Below are 16,380 nucleotides of genomic sequence, written 5' to 3'. Positions count from 1 at the left end.
GAGAAGATTAGTATTCTAGTATATTATCTAAACCTGCTCTCTAGATTTAGAGATATTCATCTCATTATATTATTAATACATCTTGAGTTCTTCATACTAGACATCTTCAGCTGATCACTTTCTGCTGAGTCAGACTGCATTCTCAACAGCTGTTAATACTGAGAAGTAGAGTGAATCATTGAGAACTGAATATAAGATTATACTTATCGACTAAAAGTACAGTGAGTTCACAGTGAAGAGATATGAAAAGAATGAAATATTCTTCTAGAGAACTGCTCTCAAATGATATGATAATATAATAATATAAAACATAGATTGTGTTATAACTCTTTCTAAATTATTCTACTTTATATCAAATTATTTGCATTGTATCTCTTATTCATGTATTTAGATATTGAGAATAATATCTTTTTTGAAACAGCGGCAGATGTTAGATGCTACATGTTCACATTATATATTAACACAACAACCGCTCCACCACGAACTCGCTCGATTTTTCGAATAAGAACCCGCCGATAGATCCATCGAAAAGCCCTCGATCATACGAGCATTTTGACCCCATCGCCGACCGCATACCCCGTGTGGTGGTGGAGTTATCCAGCCAAACGTGAACCGGACGTTGTTCGAAGCTCCTGTGTGGGATTATCCCCCGTTCTCCCCTACCACACCACAACCCCGGGCCAGAGTGCCATACAAATTGTAAGGTGAAGTGACCTAGCCATATGCACCAATCTTCTCGATTTTGGAAGATCCCCGACCTGTAGTTGTGGAGATATCCGAGGAGCGACCTCCGCGAAAACCCTGTCCATCTTTGATGTTTCAAAACACCAATGCCAAGTCTCACCCTTGTACCGTCCTTCCCAATCTGGCCCATCCCCGGCAGAAAAATACAAAAAGATACCTTGACAATAATATCAAGCACATAATCAACAGACTCTTCTGAAGTGCAATCTCCACAGTCTGCTGCCAGTGTATCTAGACTTCAACACCAAGTCTCACCCCTGTACTACCCCTCTCAATCTGGCCCATCCCCAGCAGAATAATACAAAAAGATACCTTGATAACAGCATTTAATACATAATCAGTGAACAACAAGTCAACAGCACATTAATAACTATAAAATCAGTATACTTCAAGATCTGACTGAGCCTTTGATCCCTGCACAGTGAGATATATTAAATCTAGTTTTAATATGTCAATATTTAATAGATTCTGTAAGAGATTGAGAACAGCAACACTAGGTTTCTATTAAATTTAAGAATTAACTCTATATTGATATAATCATTGACAAAGTCTTCTATTTTAAGATATAAATAATCAGTTTCTCTACATCTCACTGATAATATTTATATTATTATATAGAAACAGACTTATATTCTCTATAATATCAAGACTCTGAAGAGGGAAAGTCTTGATAGAGAGTATATAGTAGTGTATATCTTAGCAGTTTCTATCTCATTCTTCTGTAGCAGTTAATGCAAAAAAAAAGATCTTAGAAATAGTTTTTTACTTCTCTTGAAAAAGTAAGGTGTTTTTCTCTGAGTTTTATACAATATTCTTATAAAGAATTAAAAACAGAGTTATTTTCTGTCATAATTTTATATTCTTTTAAGTAAGAATTACTTTTTCAGTGGCTGAAGAGCTTTCATTAATACTTAATTCTTTTTTACACTCTTTATTAACTGATTTGAGTTGCACACTTGTTGTGTGAGGAGAATTGAATGATTTAGAATAAAATTGAATAGTTTTAATCAATTTCTCTGTAAAAAATTGATTTATTTTTTGTCAGTTTTTCTCTCAAAAACTGTCATATCATCTGATTTATTATCAATTGATATCATACTTTTTCTCACTGTATTTTAAGAAAGAGATTATAAAGATTTTATTGATTTATCTTAAAAATCAATTTTAGTTTATTAGATTCTCTTCAAAAATCTAATCTAGTTACTGAACTAGTGTGAAAAAAATCAGGTGTTTTATACATAAAAGTCTTTTATTCTTCTTTTGAAACAGTCTGACCAACTTTTCAATTGAAAACAGACTTAGAAATATCTCAATTGAAACAGTCTGACCAACTTTTCATTGAGTGAAAACAATGAGTTCAAAAATACACTCAGTTAATGTGAAAAAAGATGCTTTCTCAAATGCTATTTCTGAGATTGAAATTCTGAAGAGAAGAAAGAAAGAAGAAATAGAGAAATAATAAGTTCTTGAAATACAGAAACTTGAAAAAGTAAGCAAGATTCTTGAAAAGCAGTGTCTGAGTGAGATGAATGAAGAAGTTCTGTTAATTCTTCATGCTCAGGCTAGACAACTACAGAAGATGATCAAGTTCAAACTTGAAATCTCAAACACAGTTTAAAAAACCTTGAAAATTCCTAGTACAATCACTGACTCTTCATCTTGCTCTTCTTCTTTCTTTCTTTCTACTTCTTCTTCTTCTTTGAATCAGAAGAAAACATATACTCAAGCAGCTGAATCTGCTGTCTCTAAATCTACTGTCTCAAAATCTGCTCAAAATTCTGAGAAAACTGAGAAGAATACTGCTCATGCCTATATTCATAGAAAAGTGGAAAAGAAAATGTAAAAAGAGAAAAACTTTCAAATCTTCAGAAATAGAAGACTTATTCTCAAAGTCTCAAATCAGGACATTCTGCAAAGAAACAAGCTAAACTCAAATCTCATTTTCAGAATCAGAAATGAAATTAATCAGCAGTTCTTTTCTCAGTTGATGACTGATATTGAAGTTCAAAAACCAGTTATAGCTTCAATTGAGTCATCATTCTTTGAAAACTTCATCATTCTGACTACAATGTCTGAATTCAGTGCTGAATTCCTTATTCAGAATGAAAATCTCTCAAAGTCAGCAGTAGAATCTTTACTAAATACAACAATTCTATCTGAAAGAGATGAAAAGTGAGATAAATTCATTCTTTATGATATTTCAGTTGAAATTTTTGACTGTTAAGAAGGAATGCTACTTCTTAAAAATGAATTGAAAGAATACAACTTCATTCAACTGAGAAAGAAGTCTGTATGACTAAATTCAATTGAGTTCAGACAAAGCAGGAGAAATGCCTCTGTTCTAGTATATATAAAAACACTTGAACAGTCAAAGATCTCTGAAGAAAGAGTAGCAGGTTTGAAAATGAGAGTTCATGAATACAAAGACTTGAGAATGAATCTCAAAGCTCAAACACAGTGTTCAAACTGTCAAAGATATGAACACTTTGCAGTCTTATGTTTTAGAGACTCAAAATGTGCATTCTGTGCCAGAGATCATAAAACTAGTGAGCATAAATGTGAAACATGCTCAAAAAGAGATGAAATTTGTCAACATACTCTGCTTAAGTGCTCTAATTGTAAAGAAAAACATGTATCTAGCTCAAAAGAATGTATGTTTGCTTCTAGAACTCAAAAGAACTGGAGAAAAGATGAAGCTCAAAGTCAATCTAGAACTGAAGAGAAGAGTCAAGTCAGTAAACTCACAACTACAAGCTTAAAAAGAAGAAACTCTCAATTATCTAAGTCTTCAAACTTCAATTCTTCAGTGAAATGTAAACAGAATTTGAATTCTCAAACTTCTGTTAAGATTAGAGAATTGAGAAATGACTCTGATAATAAACTAGATATAATATAAGCAGTTGAGATTCCTACTTTTCAGAACAGTTATAATCTACTATCTGATGATAGTGATTAGATTCTACTCTACTCTCTTTTAGTATGAATATACAACAAAGATAATAAAAAAAGTTTAAAAACTCTTCAAAAATCACATTTATTCAAAATAATGTGAATAGAAACTCAAATTGTATTTATTCTTGTCTTCAAATTGCATTTGAATAAAAAGTTAATTTTATACTGCTTCAGAAGCTGAATTTTGATACTGAGCAAAAATATGTCATTTCTCATTCAAGCTACTACTGCTTTTTACCTCAAAAGTCTGAGATAAAGTCAAGAGTAGTGATCTATGAAAGAAAGAGATCAAGATATTAATTTAATCTAAGATTTGATATCATGTCTGACCCTGATATTCTGATGAGTAATATTATAGATAAAGAAAATGAGTTTGATACTATACAGCTTATAAATATCTATAATGAAAAGTCATTGAAGAAAAATAACAATATCTGAACAATTGATAGAGGATTTCTGAACATAACTTCATCAAGAAACTCTATAATTGCAGGAGATTTCAATACATATCATTTCTGATAAAATTCAGAATGCAAGAGAGCAGTGAGAGCTGATAATCTGATTGAATGAACTTTTGAGCATTCAATAGATTTGGTTAATAAGTCTGATCAACAAACATTCTTTAGAAAAGGCATGAAATAGAAGTCTATTATAGATCTAATATTCATGTCACAAAATCTAATGAAAAGAAGACTTGTAAACTGATTTATTGATTCAAATGAGACATCAGAATCAGATCATGAGATTATTTAATTTGATATTGAACTGAGTGAAAAATAAATAAGTGAAAACCCTCTTCTCTCTAATCAGTATAACTTTGAAAAAGCTGATTGAAAAGCAGTTAAAGAAAGCATAAAACTGTTAAAATCTGAAAGACAGAATGAGCTATATTGAAATTCTGGTCAAGATATCTCAAATGAAATGCTTGAGAATAGAGTGAAGCTTATTACATTTATTATTCTAACAAGTGTTAGAGATAATATTTTAAAAAGAAAATCTTCTGAGTATTCAAAATCTTAATGAAATAAGAATATCTCATCTAAAAGAAAAGAATTAGCTACTGCTAGAAGAGATTGAAAGCATGATGTAATATCTGATGAAGAGTTTAAAGCTGTCAGAAATGAATATTTTTCAGATATTAAAAGAGCTAAAACAGACTGCTGGAATGAATTTCTTGAAGAAGTATAAGAAAAGGAAGTTTTTAAAGCTTTTAACTATACTAAAACAAGAAGTGTAGCAAAACTTTCAGCTCTAGAATATGAGTTTCAGAATGAATCATATACAGCAAACTCTTTTGAGAAAAAATGTCAAGCTTTCATGAGAATTCTCTTTCAGAACTCACCAGATTCAGATTCAGATTCAGAGAAAGAGAATATATCACTTCTCAACTACATTGATGAAAATGACTGAGAATGGCCTGATCTTACACAAGATGAATTAGAGTCAGCTATCTTCTCAAGTTCTGTTAAAACTACTGCAGATCCTGATTCAATTAATCACTTGATTATTCAGAATACATATTCCTACTTAAAGAATGAATATTTTGAGCTCTTTTTCAATCTCTTGAAAAATGAATATCATTCTGAATGCTGGAGAGAAGCCACTGAAGTGATTCTTACAAAACCTAATAGAAAAACTTTAATTCCTAAGTCATATAGAGTAATATCTCTATTGAACTGCCTAGAAAAGGTTTTAGAAAAGATAATAGCTACTCAACTATCTTTTATAAGCTCTATAGATGATTCTCTTTTATTCAGTGAAGAAATGAGAGATAGAAAACAGTGTTCTGTAATTAACACTGTTCTCTCAGTTGTTCATGATATTCAAATAGCAAAGCATGAGGATCTGGTCTCAACTGCAGTTTTTATTGATATAAAAGAAGCATTTGATCATGTTTTAAAGTCAAAGTTAATTCAGACATTGAAGATATTAAAACTGTCACTTTCTCTAATAAAATGAGTTAACTGTTTTATGTCTAAAAGAATTATACAACTCTTCTTTGATGAAATGAAATAAGACAAGACTGAGATAAAAATAGAAGTATCACAGAGATCTTCAATCTCACTCATTTTATTTGCAATATACACTGCATATCTATTCAGAAATAGAAATATGAGAATAGTACAATCTCTGAGTTATATGAATGATATTGATCTAGTCTACAGCTCAAAAACTATCAAAGAGAATTTAAAAGTAATTGAAGAAGTTGCAAAGAAAATCTTTGTTAGAGTAGATATCAATCAAATTCAATTTAATATGAATAAAACTGAGTTAATTCATTTCTTTTCTAGATTCAATGAGAAAGAACTATCTCTAACTCTTTTAAATAGAGAGATTAAACCCAGTGTAAATATCAAATGATTAGAAGTATTGTTAAACTTCAAGTTGAATTTTAAATATCACATTCAACAAAGAACTGTCAAGGCAGAAAGACTATTGAATAATATAATCAGACTATTAAATACAGAGAGGGATCTATTCTTCCAGGCTATGAGACAGTTATATATAGTCTGTATTACATCAGTAGCTGATTATGAAGTTCAAGTTTAATGAAATAATCAAGGGAATTTCACTGAACTCTTTCAAAGTCTGCAAAACAGAGTCTTGAGAAGAATTCTGAGAGCATTCAAATCATCTTCTATTAAAGCAATGAAAATTGAAGCTTTAATTCCTTCTTCTGCTATTAGATTTGAAAAGGCCTGTATGAACTATGCTCTGAGAGTTGTAAAGATGAGCTCAAATCATATAATCAGAGAAAGAGTCTCTTCTTCATTTTCATCAATTAACTCTGAAAATGAACTGGATTGAAATAGATTTCTTGATTGAAATAAAAATAATTCTTCAAAGAAAATGTCTTCTCAACTATACAGACTATGCTCTCTGATTAAAAATCAATTTTCTTCTTTAAATGTTGAAAAAGTTGATCATGAGAAGTTATCTCTCTGAAGAAAAAAGCTTGAATCTCTTATAGAATTATAAATAAGTGAACTATCAAAAGAGAAAGAATATGAACAGCATTTGAAGAGAATTTCTACAATCAATATAAAAGACTCTATTCTGATTTATTCAGATAACTCAAAAAATGAGAACTTGAATAGATTAGATGCAGGCATTGCTTATACTGAAGATAATATTAATTTTATCTCAGATTTCTGAAATCTAGGCTCTGAATATGAAGTCTTTGATACTGAACTATTTGTAATAGTGAAAGCTTTCAAACTCATTGAAATAAAATCTCATAAAAGAGAAAATTATTTGAAAGAGATATGAATATTCTCTGATAGTTAAGCTGCTTTAAAAAGATTTAGAAATAGTCAGATTCATAATAATCAAATAAATCTTGAACTGATCTTAAACTCTGTTTTAAAAATTCAAAAGAGAAGAACATCAAAGCTGAGAATTTATCTACACTGAGTTCCTGCTTATATGAATATTCATAGCAATGAATTGACTGATTCAGCTGTAAAAAAGAGTGCAGAATTAAACAGATCTATTCAAAAAATTATATTCTGGTCTTTTATAAAGAGAAAAATAAAAGAATCTTGTTTAGATAAGTGAAATGAAAGCTGGCAGAAACAAAAGAAGAGTATACATTATTCAAGATTTGAAACAAAACCCAAGTGAAAATCTTATTCAATTAAATGTAAAAAGAAAATATTCTCATCTATAATACAGCTGAAACTAGAACATGGCTATTTCAAATCTTATATACAAAGATTTGATGATAGATTTAACTCAATAGAATGCTTATTCTGCAATACAAATGAGAATTCTGAGTATATTATAATACACTGTGCATTATACAATAGTCTCAGAGTCAGATTGAAAGAGAAGTATAATCTAAATCAATTAAATATGAGATTCTTATTCTCAACTGAGACAGGAATTAAATACTTAATAGACTTTCTATCAGAAACTCAAGCAGCTATAAGAAAATAGCTAAATTCAGAATTATCTGAATATGAAGAGAAGAAAATCAATCAGATATAGTCTGTTAAAACAGCTATACACTCTCTTTTAATAATTTTTTTTGTTATAGTCTCTCTTTATTTTATCTTTTTCTGTATCTTTTTCTTTCAATTTCTTTCTATCTATCTATTTAATATGTCTATCTTTGAGACTGTGTTCTTTCTCTCTTTTCTTTTGTCATGATATTGTCAAATGATTTCAAAGTATTAAAAGATGTTAAAACACTGTAATTTGTAAACAGTTTTTGTATTCTGAGCTGGAATTTTCTGATTTTGCATATCTGAAATTGATGAATGTACAATAGTTAACTTTACAGACATAGAAAAAACTCTGAGAACTAAAGTTCTCAGGTAGATGTCATAGTCTCTGACTGTATACATCTATAATTGAAGAATAATAATAATAATAACATTATATATTATATGTGTATTTTCCATCATGCCTGTGTAATTCTCAGAACGCTTACTTTTTCCTTCTTTATATATTCTCATTCTCTCTCATTCTAGTTAGCTAGAAGAGAATGAAACTCAACTTCGTTAAATAATATTATAAATAATAACAATCAATTATGTTCAATCTCTCTCACAGGTTATAAAGCTCTTGTACTTCTATAAAGTGTTATAATCATGTAATAATTATATAATAAGCTTTTCAAATAGCTGCTTCTTTCATTTAAATATCTCATATTAAATATCTGTTAATACAAGATCAATCAATTGTGAAGAAATTTCAGAGAATTAAACTACTGCATCTGAATTCTTTTCAATCTTAATAACTGTGAGAAAATCATCATATAATAACAATAATTAAGATAATGATAATATAACTGACGAAGCTACTATCTTGAGATAATATATTATTCAGATAAATAAAGAACTATATTAGATAAGAGCTTCTAGTAATTCTACTACTACAGCTACTGTTAATAATAATAATAATCTAAACTCTGATCTTACTGCTTATCTTCAGAATTAAGAGAATATCTCTACACTAAGCAGAGTTCTTCAAGAATTCTATGAATGTATTAAATATCTTTAAAAATCAGGTCTTTTCAAATCAATATCTGATTACTTCATTTGAGAGAAAGAGATTCTACTTATTATTAAATAATCTCATATAGAAGATATTCTTACTAGCAAACTCTTAAAGAATGTCTTTAAGAATATGAAATAATTCTGAGAGAAACACAACTTCTGACTATATAATTTTATATAATCTTCTATTTCTATTGAAGTCAAATCTCTTTTTACTATATCTCAAGATTTTCTGAGTTCTGCTACTCTATGAAACATCATAGCAGCCCCGGTGGCCGAATGGTTAATGCGGCCACCCGGTAGCGCCTTGGCGTGGGAAACCAAGGCGTGTGGGTTCGAAACCTGCAGGGGATACATTAAATCCGGAACTCAAGCACCTCAGGTTCCTAATAAATACAGAGGTGTACAAATCGCTCCAATAAATCGCTCTATGTTCCTGGGCTGGGAAGTTATTATCGCATGTATCTAATTGTCACTCCTTTGTATTTCCTATGTTCTTGTTATCTTGACGTGGTCTCAACACCTGTATTTCCTCCTGTATAATCAACACTTGGCCTGTATTTAACATCACGCAAGGACTCATCATAAGCTCCGCTTGCATATGAGTATAATGGAAGAATAATGAATAATAATAATAATAATAAACATCATAGCAGTATTAATTTCAGAATGAATGAAAACTCACAGAGTCTGTCTATTCAAGAAATTTAATGATATCAGTGTAACTACTATCTATGATAGCTTCAACTACTTATTCATAGAATATCTACTTACAATTTATATTAAGTATATTCATCTTGAATATATTAATATTCTCAACATTATATTCTTTGACAAGCTTCTCAACAGTCTTATCAAGAAGTGATCAATCTTTATCAGAGATCACATGAACTATGCAGTAAAGAATGATAATATTACATTACTAGAAGATGATTTTCTTGATCTCTGCAGAGATATACTACTCTATCTGCTGTTGAATGACAAAAATATCAGAAATAACATAAAGAATAACAAAGATGTCATCAAGAATGTGAAGAATAATAAGAATATCAAGAAGAAATGCACTGTCTGTAAGATGAAAGGTCATGATGAATCAAGCTGCTGATTTGAATATTCAGAGAAATGATCTGCAGATTGAAAGAATAGAAAGAAGGTCAATGATGATGATGCTGCTACACCTGTATGCTACAATACTGAGCAAGTCTTCTAATGATGCTTATGATGACCGCCAATATCGACGCCAAAACGATGGAAATACCGATAACGATGCCAGGCCCCAGTGCCTATATGATGCCAGGCCACAGTGCCTATATGATGCCAGGCCCCATTGCCTACGATGCCAGGCCCCAGTGCCTAATATGATGCCGGGCCACCGATTGCCCATACGATGACCTATGCCGATGACCTATGCCTATGCCTATGACGATGAAAACCACAAAAATAATGAGAATGAGATCCCGCGGCGTTAGAACGACTGGGGGTAATACCAATACTGAAAGGACAGATTTGGGCGTTCTTCTTGCATGTTTTTTATGTTTTTTCATGTATGGAGCTAGTCCTTATGAGGAAACTAGACTCTACTTTTTGTAATTAATTTTTATTGCAGATTTGAATAATTTGGGCGCTTTTGACTGCATGGGTTAACTGGTCTGTGTAGCATGGGGGGGTGTTGAAGCTACTAGGTACACAATCCCTAACTCACATGACCCACACACATATATTTAGCTTTCACTAGCTACTAGTTAAACAACAACAATCAACCATGTTCAACCTCTCTCACAGGTACTAACAAGCTGCTGACTAACACACCCTCCACAAACGTCATGGAACGAGCTCCTCCTGCATTCGATGATTTATTCTGTACATCCTCCGCCACTTCAACCCATACCAGGTACAAACTTGCTACCTAGGTACTGATCGGTTGTATTTCCAATTCACACACACCATGACAGCCAATATTCCGGCGCCCCTGAAAGCTGCAGACATCACCCGCTTTGTGACTCGAGCGTCACAGCTCGACAAAGCGAAGCCAGTGATATCATACTGGTGTACGTTCATTCCATGCTGTCGAGCTATCCTTTGCGGGGACAAGGGAATAGGAACGGGACTGACACTTTGGAACTCGATGACTAGGCAATTATTGGATTGTGAACCAGATATTATCAAAAGGTCTCCACAATTCAGATAGCGAATGTCTAAAATACACGACAGACCTGATGGATAAGCTGGAGAAGGTTGGTTTGCCTGGTTCACCTGCTCCCTGCGCAGATAGAGATTAATTGGAGCTAACTTTTCTTGTCTTACAAATGTTTTCTTCCTAGTTTAAATCCGAACACGCTGATGATGATACTGTTACGGATGATGCTGCTGGACAGGCTTATGTGGAGCAATTTGGGTTGGAAACTTTTCAGCGAGCCGACAACGCGGTGCGGGCCAACAAAGCTTCATTGTTCGCCAGTAAACCTATGCTCTAGCTTTTCGTCGTACGAGTTTTGGCTAACCATTCGAGTTAGACAAACAGCGGATACGTTCCAAGCTGCGGCCACATTCCTTGAGCTATCCCAGATATGGGGACCGATCGACCAAGAAAAGGCGGCCAAGATTAAATTTGCAAAGTATCATGCCTTACGCATTGCTAAAGCTATTAAGGCAGGGGAGGATCCGAATTTATCGAATCCATCGATGGAGGAGGAGGGAAATCTAGACGATGCACCTGCCTTGGATCCTAATGATCCTGAAGTTCAAGCGCTGGGCGGAACCCCATCTCAATTAGCGCCAGAAGTAAAACTACGGCAGCCGTCTGTGGAAGATGTCCCAGATGAGTTTGACAAAGAGGAGCGAAGATTAGCGAAACAGTCTATCCTAAACGAGTCCCTCCACCCCTCCAGAGCCTCGTCTCTTCCCCCTCCACGACGAGCTGAATCAGGCAATGTCACAGCTGCATCCAGTACAGGCCTTCCCAGCCCTCCCACGTACTCAGCTGGTATAGTAGGCCTTAGCCCTGACGATGATGATGCGCGCCAGCGCGCTTCACATCTCTCTAGAGTATTTGTTCCTGATATTCCAGCAGCCCCCTCGGACTTCCCTTCCCCCGCCTCAAGCTCGCAAGAGCTATCCGACCCGGGTCCAGGCCCAGGCCAGTTTTCAGAGCGCAGGACATCCCTGAGTACTTTCCAATCCTTCCCGGCTCCAACAACGCAACCCGCAGAACCCCCCAAAACAACCGACCTCCAAGGCCCAGCAGGAATACACACGCCACCTCCCACCACACTTGAAGGATGGACTCGACCTACCCCACCAAATACCGTACCGCCCACCAGTATCCAACCCCCAAAGACCATGCATAGCATAAGCTCGTATTCCAGCCCGCCACCAAACCAAGGGGTTGTAGATGAGGACTCGATCGCCGAAGCCCAAAAGCATGCCCGATGGGCTGTGTCGGCGTTGAATTTTGATGACGTGCCCACTGCGATTAAGGAGTTGAGAAATGCCTTGAATAAGCTAGGGGCTCAGTGATCTAATCTTAATTTCTAATTGTCATTGTTTTTTACCTGTTTTTTTTTTTTTCTTTATTGTGTGTGTGTGTATAAGTTGACGTTCTTCGTTAACGCCTTCGTTGCAGCATCGCGCTCTATTTTTATTCATTACGTTGTATAAAATTTGAATGAGTAATAATGAGATATTTATATGTAAGGCTTCTTTTCTTTTCTTTCTTTTTTCAGTTTCCAGTTTGTTTTGCAATTAGCAGGAAATCCCATGATCCGAGTCAACTATCCTTTCACTTTTTCATTCTTCTTTTTGTGTATCGCCTTGGGCTTTTTGTATCCTGTGTCGGTGTTATCTTTCATCCTTTGGTAAAAAGAAAATTGAGAAATTAGAACACAACGCCAAACATCCAGCAGCGGCTTACCCCTTGGGTCTATCGTCACATATCAGATGTGTACCTGTACATCCCTGTGGGTTTCTGGGGAAGATGTCAGCTCCCTTATTCTCTATCGCCATGACGATTCCATTAACGTATCGAATACCGCAAATTGAGAAACTTTCCTTGGGAGAAGAAGACGGGAGGTTCGCAGGGGGGGTGATATCCTTGCCCTTCTAAATAAAAAACCAGGTAACAAAAAAAAAAGTCCGCTCTCGCATTTGTTATTATACTCTATGTACAGTAAGTTACATGTACATTACGTGTACCGGCGCTTTATCTTCTGAAATCTATCAAGGACCATGGGTACATTCATACCATTTAAGAGGAGCCTCAGAGCCAGGCATTCCTCGATTTTACTCTTTTTGCTAGAGATGAGATATAAAGTAACGTAATCAATCATCTAACGCTCGTTTCCACCTAACACTCGCCTTTGTAAATCAATTACAATCAACTTCAAATATTCATATCTCAATGAATATTTATTTTAAAACTATTCTAAAAAACAGAATGATAATTTGTAGATATATATTATATTATATTAAATTTGTATGAGAAAATAACATATAATTATTAATTTATTAAGCTTTTTAAAATACTATTTTAAAATAAAATACATAGTTTATATTATAAATATATTTATAAATATAAAATATTTTCATATAAAATTTAAATATTTTATAGATTATATATATTTTTAATAAAATATGAAATTTTGTCTTGAAATTCTTATTTATTATTGATTTATTTAAATTTTTATATAAAGTTTTATATTTTAAAATACTATTTGTGTAATAACTATGTATTATTTATACTTTAAAATTGTAATTTAAATAAATTATTATATCAAATCATTTAAATATATTTATATTTAATAAATTAATTTTCAAAATTTAAAATTTCAAGAATTTGCAATATTTTACTTGTAATTTATAAAGAAAATTATAATAAAAAAATAAAAAAATTCTCAAAAATTATAATATAGAATTCTTATATAAAATAATTTAATATTTATTAAATTATAATATATTTATATAAGAATTATTATTTTTAAGAATATTTAATACATATTTCTTAATTCATAATAAAATATTATATATTTTATTTTACTGTATTTTATTTTCTAATTGAATCTATATTATAATTAATTTTAACTATATTATAATAATTTTGAATTTCATTATACTATAAGTCTTAATATTTATAGATTACAAATTAAAAAACTAAAATAATAAATATTTATTAAGATATTAACATTTAAAGTTAATTGTAATTAATTTACAAAGATAAGTGTTAGATGAAAATGAGTGTTAGATAATTAATTACATTACTTGTATTACTACTTACTTAATATAACTAATTATTTAATACTTATTTTCACCTAACTTTCACCTTTGTAAATCAATTACAATCAACTTCAAATATTTATATTAAATTAAATATTCACTTAAAACTATTCTAAAACACAGAATAATAAGTTGTAAATACATATTATATTATTATTAAATTTTTATAAGAAAATAATATATAATTATTAATTTATTAAACTTTTTACAACACTATTATAAAATTAAATACGCAGTTTATATTTATGAATAATAAAGGTAAAAGATTGATTATTTATATACTAATCTAGTCATATAGTATTCTATAGATGTGTGAGTTATATAATCTTATATAGAGTATTCAGTCAATATCTCTTCTGATTACAAGTACTTAAGTATCTGCTAACTGATGTAAATATTACATACAAATCTTGCTTAGTTATCTCATTGATTCTTTCTCTTCAAAGATTTCTTATATTATATTAATTAACTTCTAACTTCTAGCTTTAGTATTCTTTATTCTTGTTTCTTTTCTTTCTGAAATTTCTCTACAATATTCTGCTTTTATAGTTTAAAACATCTTTCTCATTTTATAAGTTCTGACTCTAACTCTAGTACTGACTCTAGCACTGACTCTAGCTGTGACTCTTCTGACTCTAATAATAATATAATATCTAACTCTGACACTTAATTCTGGTATAACTTTGATAAGCAGTCATAGTCAATTATTAAAGAATTAATTAAATATTTATATAGAGTAGGTCTTAAGTGTTTAATGAAATGAATTACTTAATTATAGTTGAGAATGAAGCTGATTTAATTATATATAAAGAAGATTGAGCTATGTTATACCTTTTGTAAAGACCTTTTTCATGCCTCTTATTAAGAGCTTTTAATATCTTATATTTTAAGAGTGTTGTTAATCTTTGAACATGAATTCTTGTTATTTACTAGTTATTATGTTAAGTTGTTATCTTATTAACTGTTGTAGAAGACTCACAGAACTAACCTATTTTTAAAGCATGTAGTTAATACTGTGAGAGCAGTTAAAAGTCTAGACTGACTGTGTAACTATGTCTGAGACTAGAATCAGAATATTTAATAATTTCATTATTAATTTAATTAATCTCATTACACAGTTTTAAGATTAGATAGTAGTTTCATACTATCTCAGTGAGACTTACTGTCTACTCTTATCACATTTTTTAAATAAGATTATGATTTTCACTTCTCAATTTAAATTCTTTTTAGTGCTTTAAATGACTTTAAATCTCATTTAAGTATTATCAAAAAGTGTTACTTTTTAAACAATTAAAAATAGTCTAAAAGAAATCTCAAAATGTCTAAAAATAGTAACTTTATAATAAGAATGAGATTAAATAGAATTGAATAAGATTACTTTCTTATTATTTCTAAGTTATAATTTCATTTTGAAATCTGATAAATAGTCACTTTGCATGTTTTTTTAATAGTTAGTCTCAGTGTAATTCACACTAAGACATGTATGAAATCAGATTAAATGAGATTAAATATGAAATTCATCATCTCAGTGATCAGTCTACAAAAGTCTATAATTTAATAAAGATAAAAAATTAATTGTTTATACACTAATCTAACCGCGTAGTATTCTATAGATGTGTGAGTTACGTGGCCTCATATAGAGTATTCAGTTGATAATAAATATATTTATAAATATTAAGTATTTTTATATAAAAATTACATATCTTTTAGATTATATATATTTTTAATAAAATATAAAGTCTCAGGGACTGAATAATTAATACAGCTAGTCAGTGATGTTTTAATGTAAGAAATCAAGATATACTGATTTGAAATCTATAGAAAATATATTAAATTTAGAACTCAAGTATCTCAGATTTCTAATAAATACAGAGATGTATAAATTACTTTAATAAATCACTCTATATTTCTAAGCTGAGAAGTTATTATTGTGAAAGATGTAAAGCTTACTTAATTAAAATTGCTAGCTTGTAATACACTGACTAGCAGAATCATGTCTCAGTAACTAAATGATTAATACAGCCATCTGATAGCATCTTGATATGAGAAACCAAGACGCGTGGGTTCAAAACCCGCAGAGAATATATTAAATTCAGAACTCAAGCATCTCAGGTTTCTAATAAATACAAAGGTGTACAAATCACTTTAATAAATTGCTCTATGTTTCTAAGCTGAGAAGTTATTATTATATGTATCTAATTATCACTTCTTTGTATTTTTCTATGTTCTTGTTATCTTGACATGATCTCAACACCTGTATTTCCTTCTGTATAGACTGGCCGCCGGGACCATGAATTTCACATTTGATTTCATTTGATCTGGTCTCATACATTTCTTAGCATAAATCCTGCTGGGACTGGCTATTAAAAAAACATGTAAAGTGACTATATATCAGATCTGAAAATGAAATCAT

General features: G+C 31.2%; 3 protein-coding genes across 4 annotated transcripts; 2 read left to right on the top strand and 1 right to left on the bottom strand.

Moving 5' to 3' along the window:
- Positions 1-457: 457 nt before the first annotated feature.
- BDCG_16367 (uncharacterized protein) lies at positions 458-874 on the bottom strand (the record flags this gene model as incomplete). The annotated part of the gene is made up of 1 exon (XM_045425609.1): positions 458-874. One exon carries the CDS (start codon positions 872-874, stop codon positions 458-460), a length of 417 nt encoding a protein of 138 aa, XP_045279608.1.
- An 8,913-nt stretch (positions 875-9,787) lies between these two features.
- BDCG_16366 (uncharacterized protein) lies at positions 9,788-10,090 on the top strand (the record flags this gene model as incomplete). Its single annotated transcript, XM_045425608.1, has 1 exon — positions 9,788-10,090. One exon carries the CDS (start codon positions 9,788-9,790, stop codon positions 10,088-10,090), a length of 303 nt encoding a protein of 100 aa, XP_045279607.1.
- A 380-nt stretch (positions 10,091-10,470) lies between these two features.
- On the top strand, positions 10,471-13,067 carry BDCG_01490. Of its 2 annotated transcripts, XM_045417000.1 has the most exons (5): positions 10,471-10,747; positions 10,833-10,933; positions 11,021-11,148; positions 11,213-11,682; positions 11,770-13,067. In XM_045417000.1, the coding sequence occupies exons 1-5, from the start codon at positions 10,645-10,647 to the stop codon at positions 12,213-12,215; spliced, it is 1,248 nt and encodes a 415-aa protein (XP_045279606.1). In that variant the 5' UTR covers positions 10,471-10,644; the 3' UTR covers positions 12,216-13,067. The 2 variants fall into 2 exon arrangements, with proteins under 2 accessions (XP_045279606.1, XP_045273936.1); XM_045416999.1 differs by having other exon boundaries at positions 11,213-13,067.
- The last annotated feature ends 3,313 nt before the right edge of the window (positions 13,068-16,380 follow it).

This window comes from Blastomyces dermatitidis (assembly GCF_000003525.1).
Source record: "Blastomyces dermatitidis ER-3 genomic scaffold supercont1.2, whole genome shotgun sequence".
In the NCBI taxonomy this organism is placed as follows: Eukaryota; Fungi; Ascomycota; class Eurotiomycetes; order Onygenales; family Ajellomycetaceae; genus Blastomyces; species Blastomyces dermatitidis.
The sequence above is the reverse complement of the archived record's forward strand: the minus strand, read 5'-3'. Positions and strand labels throughout refer to the sequence as shown.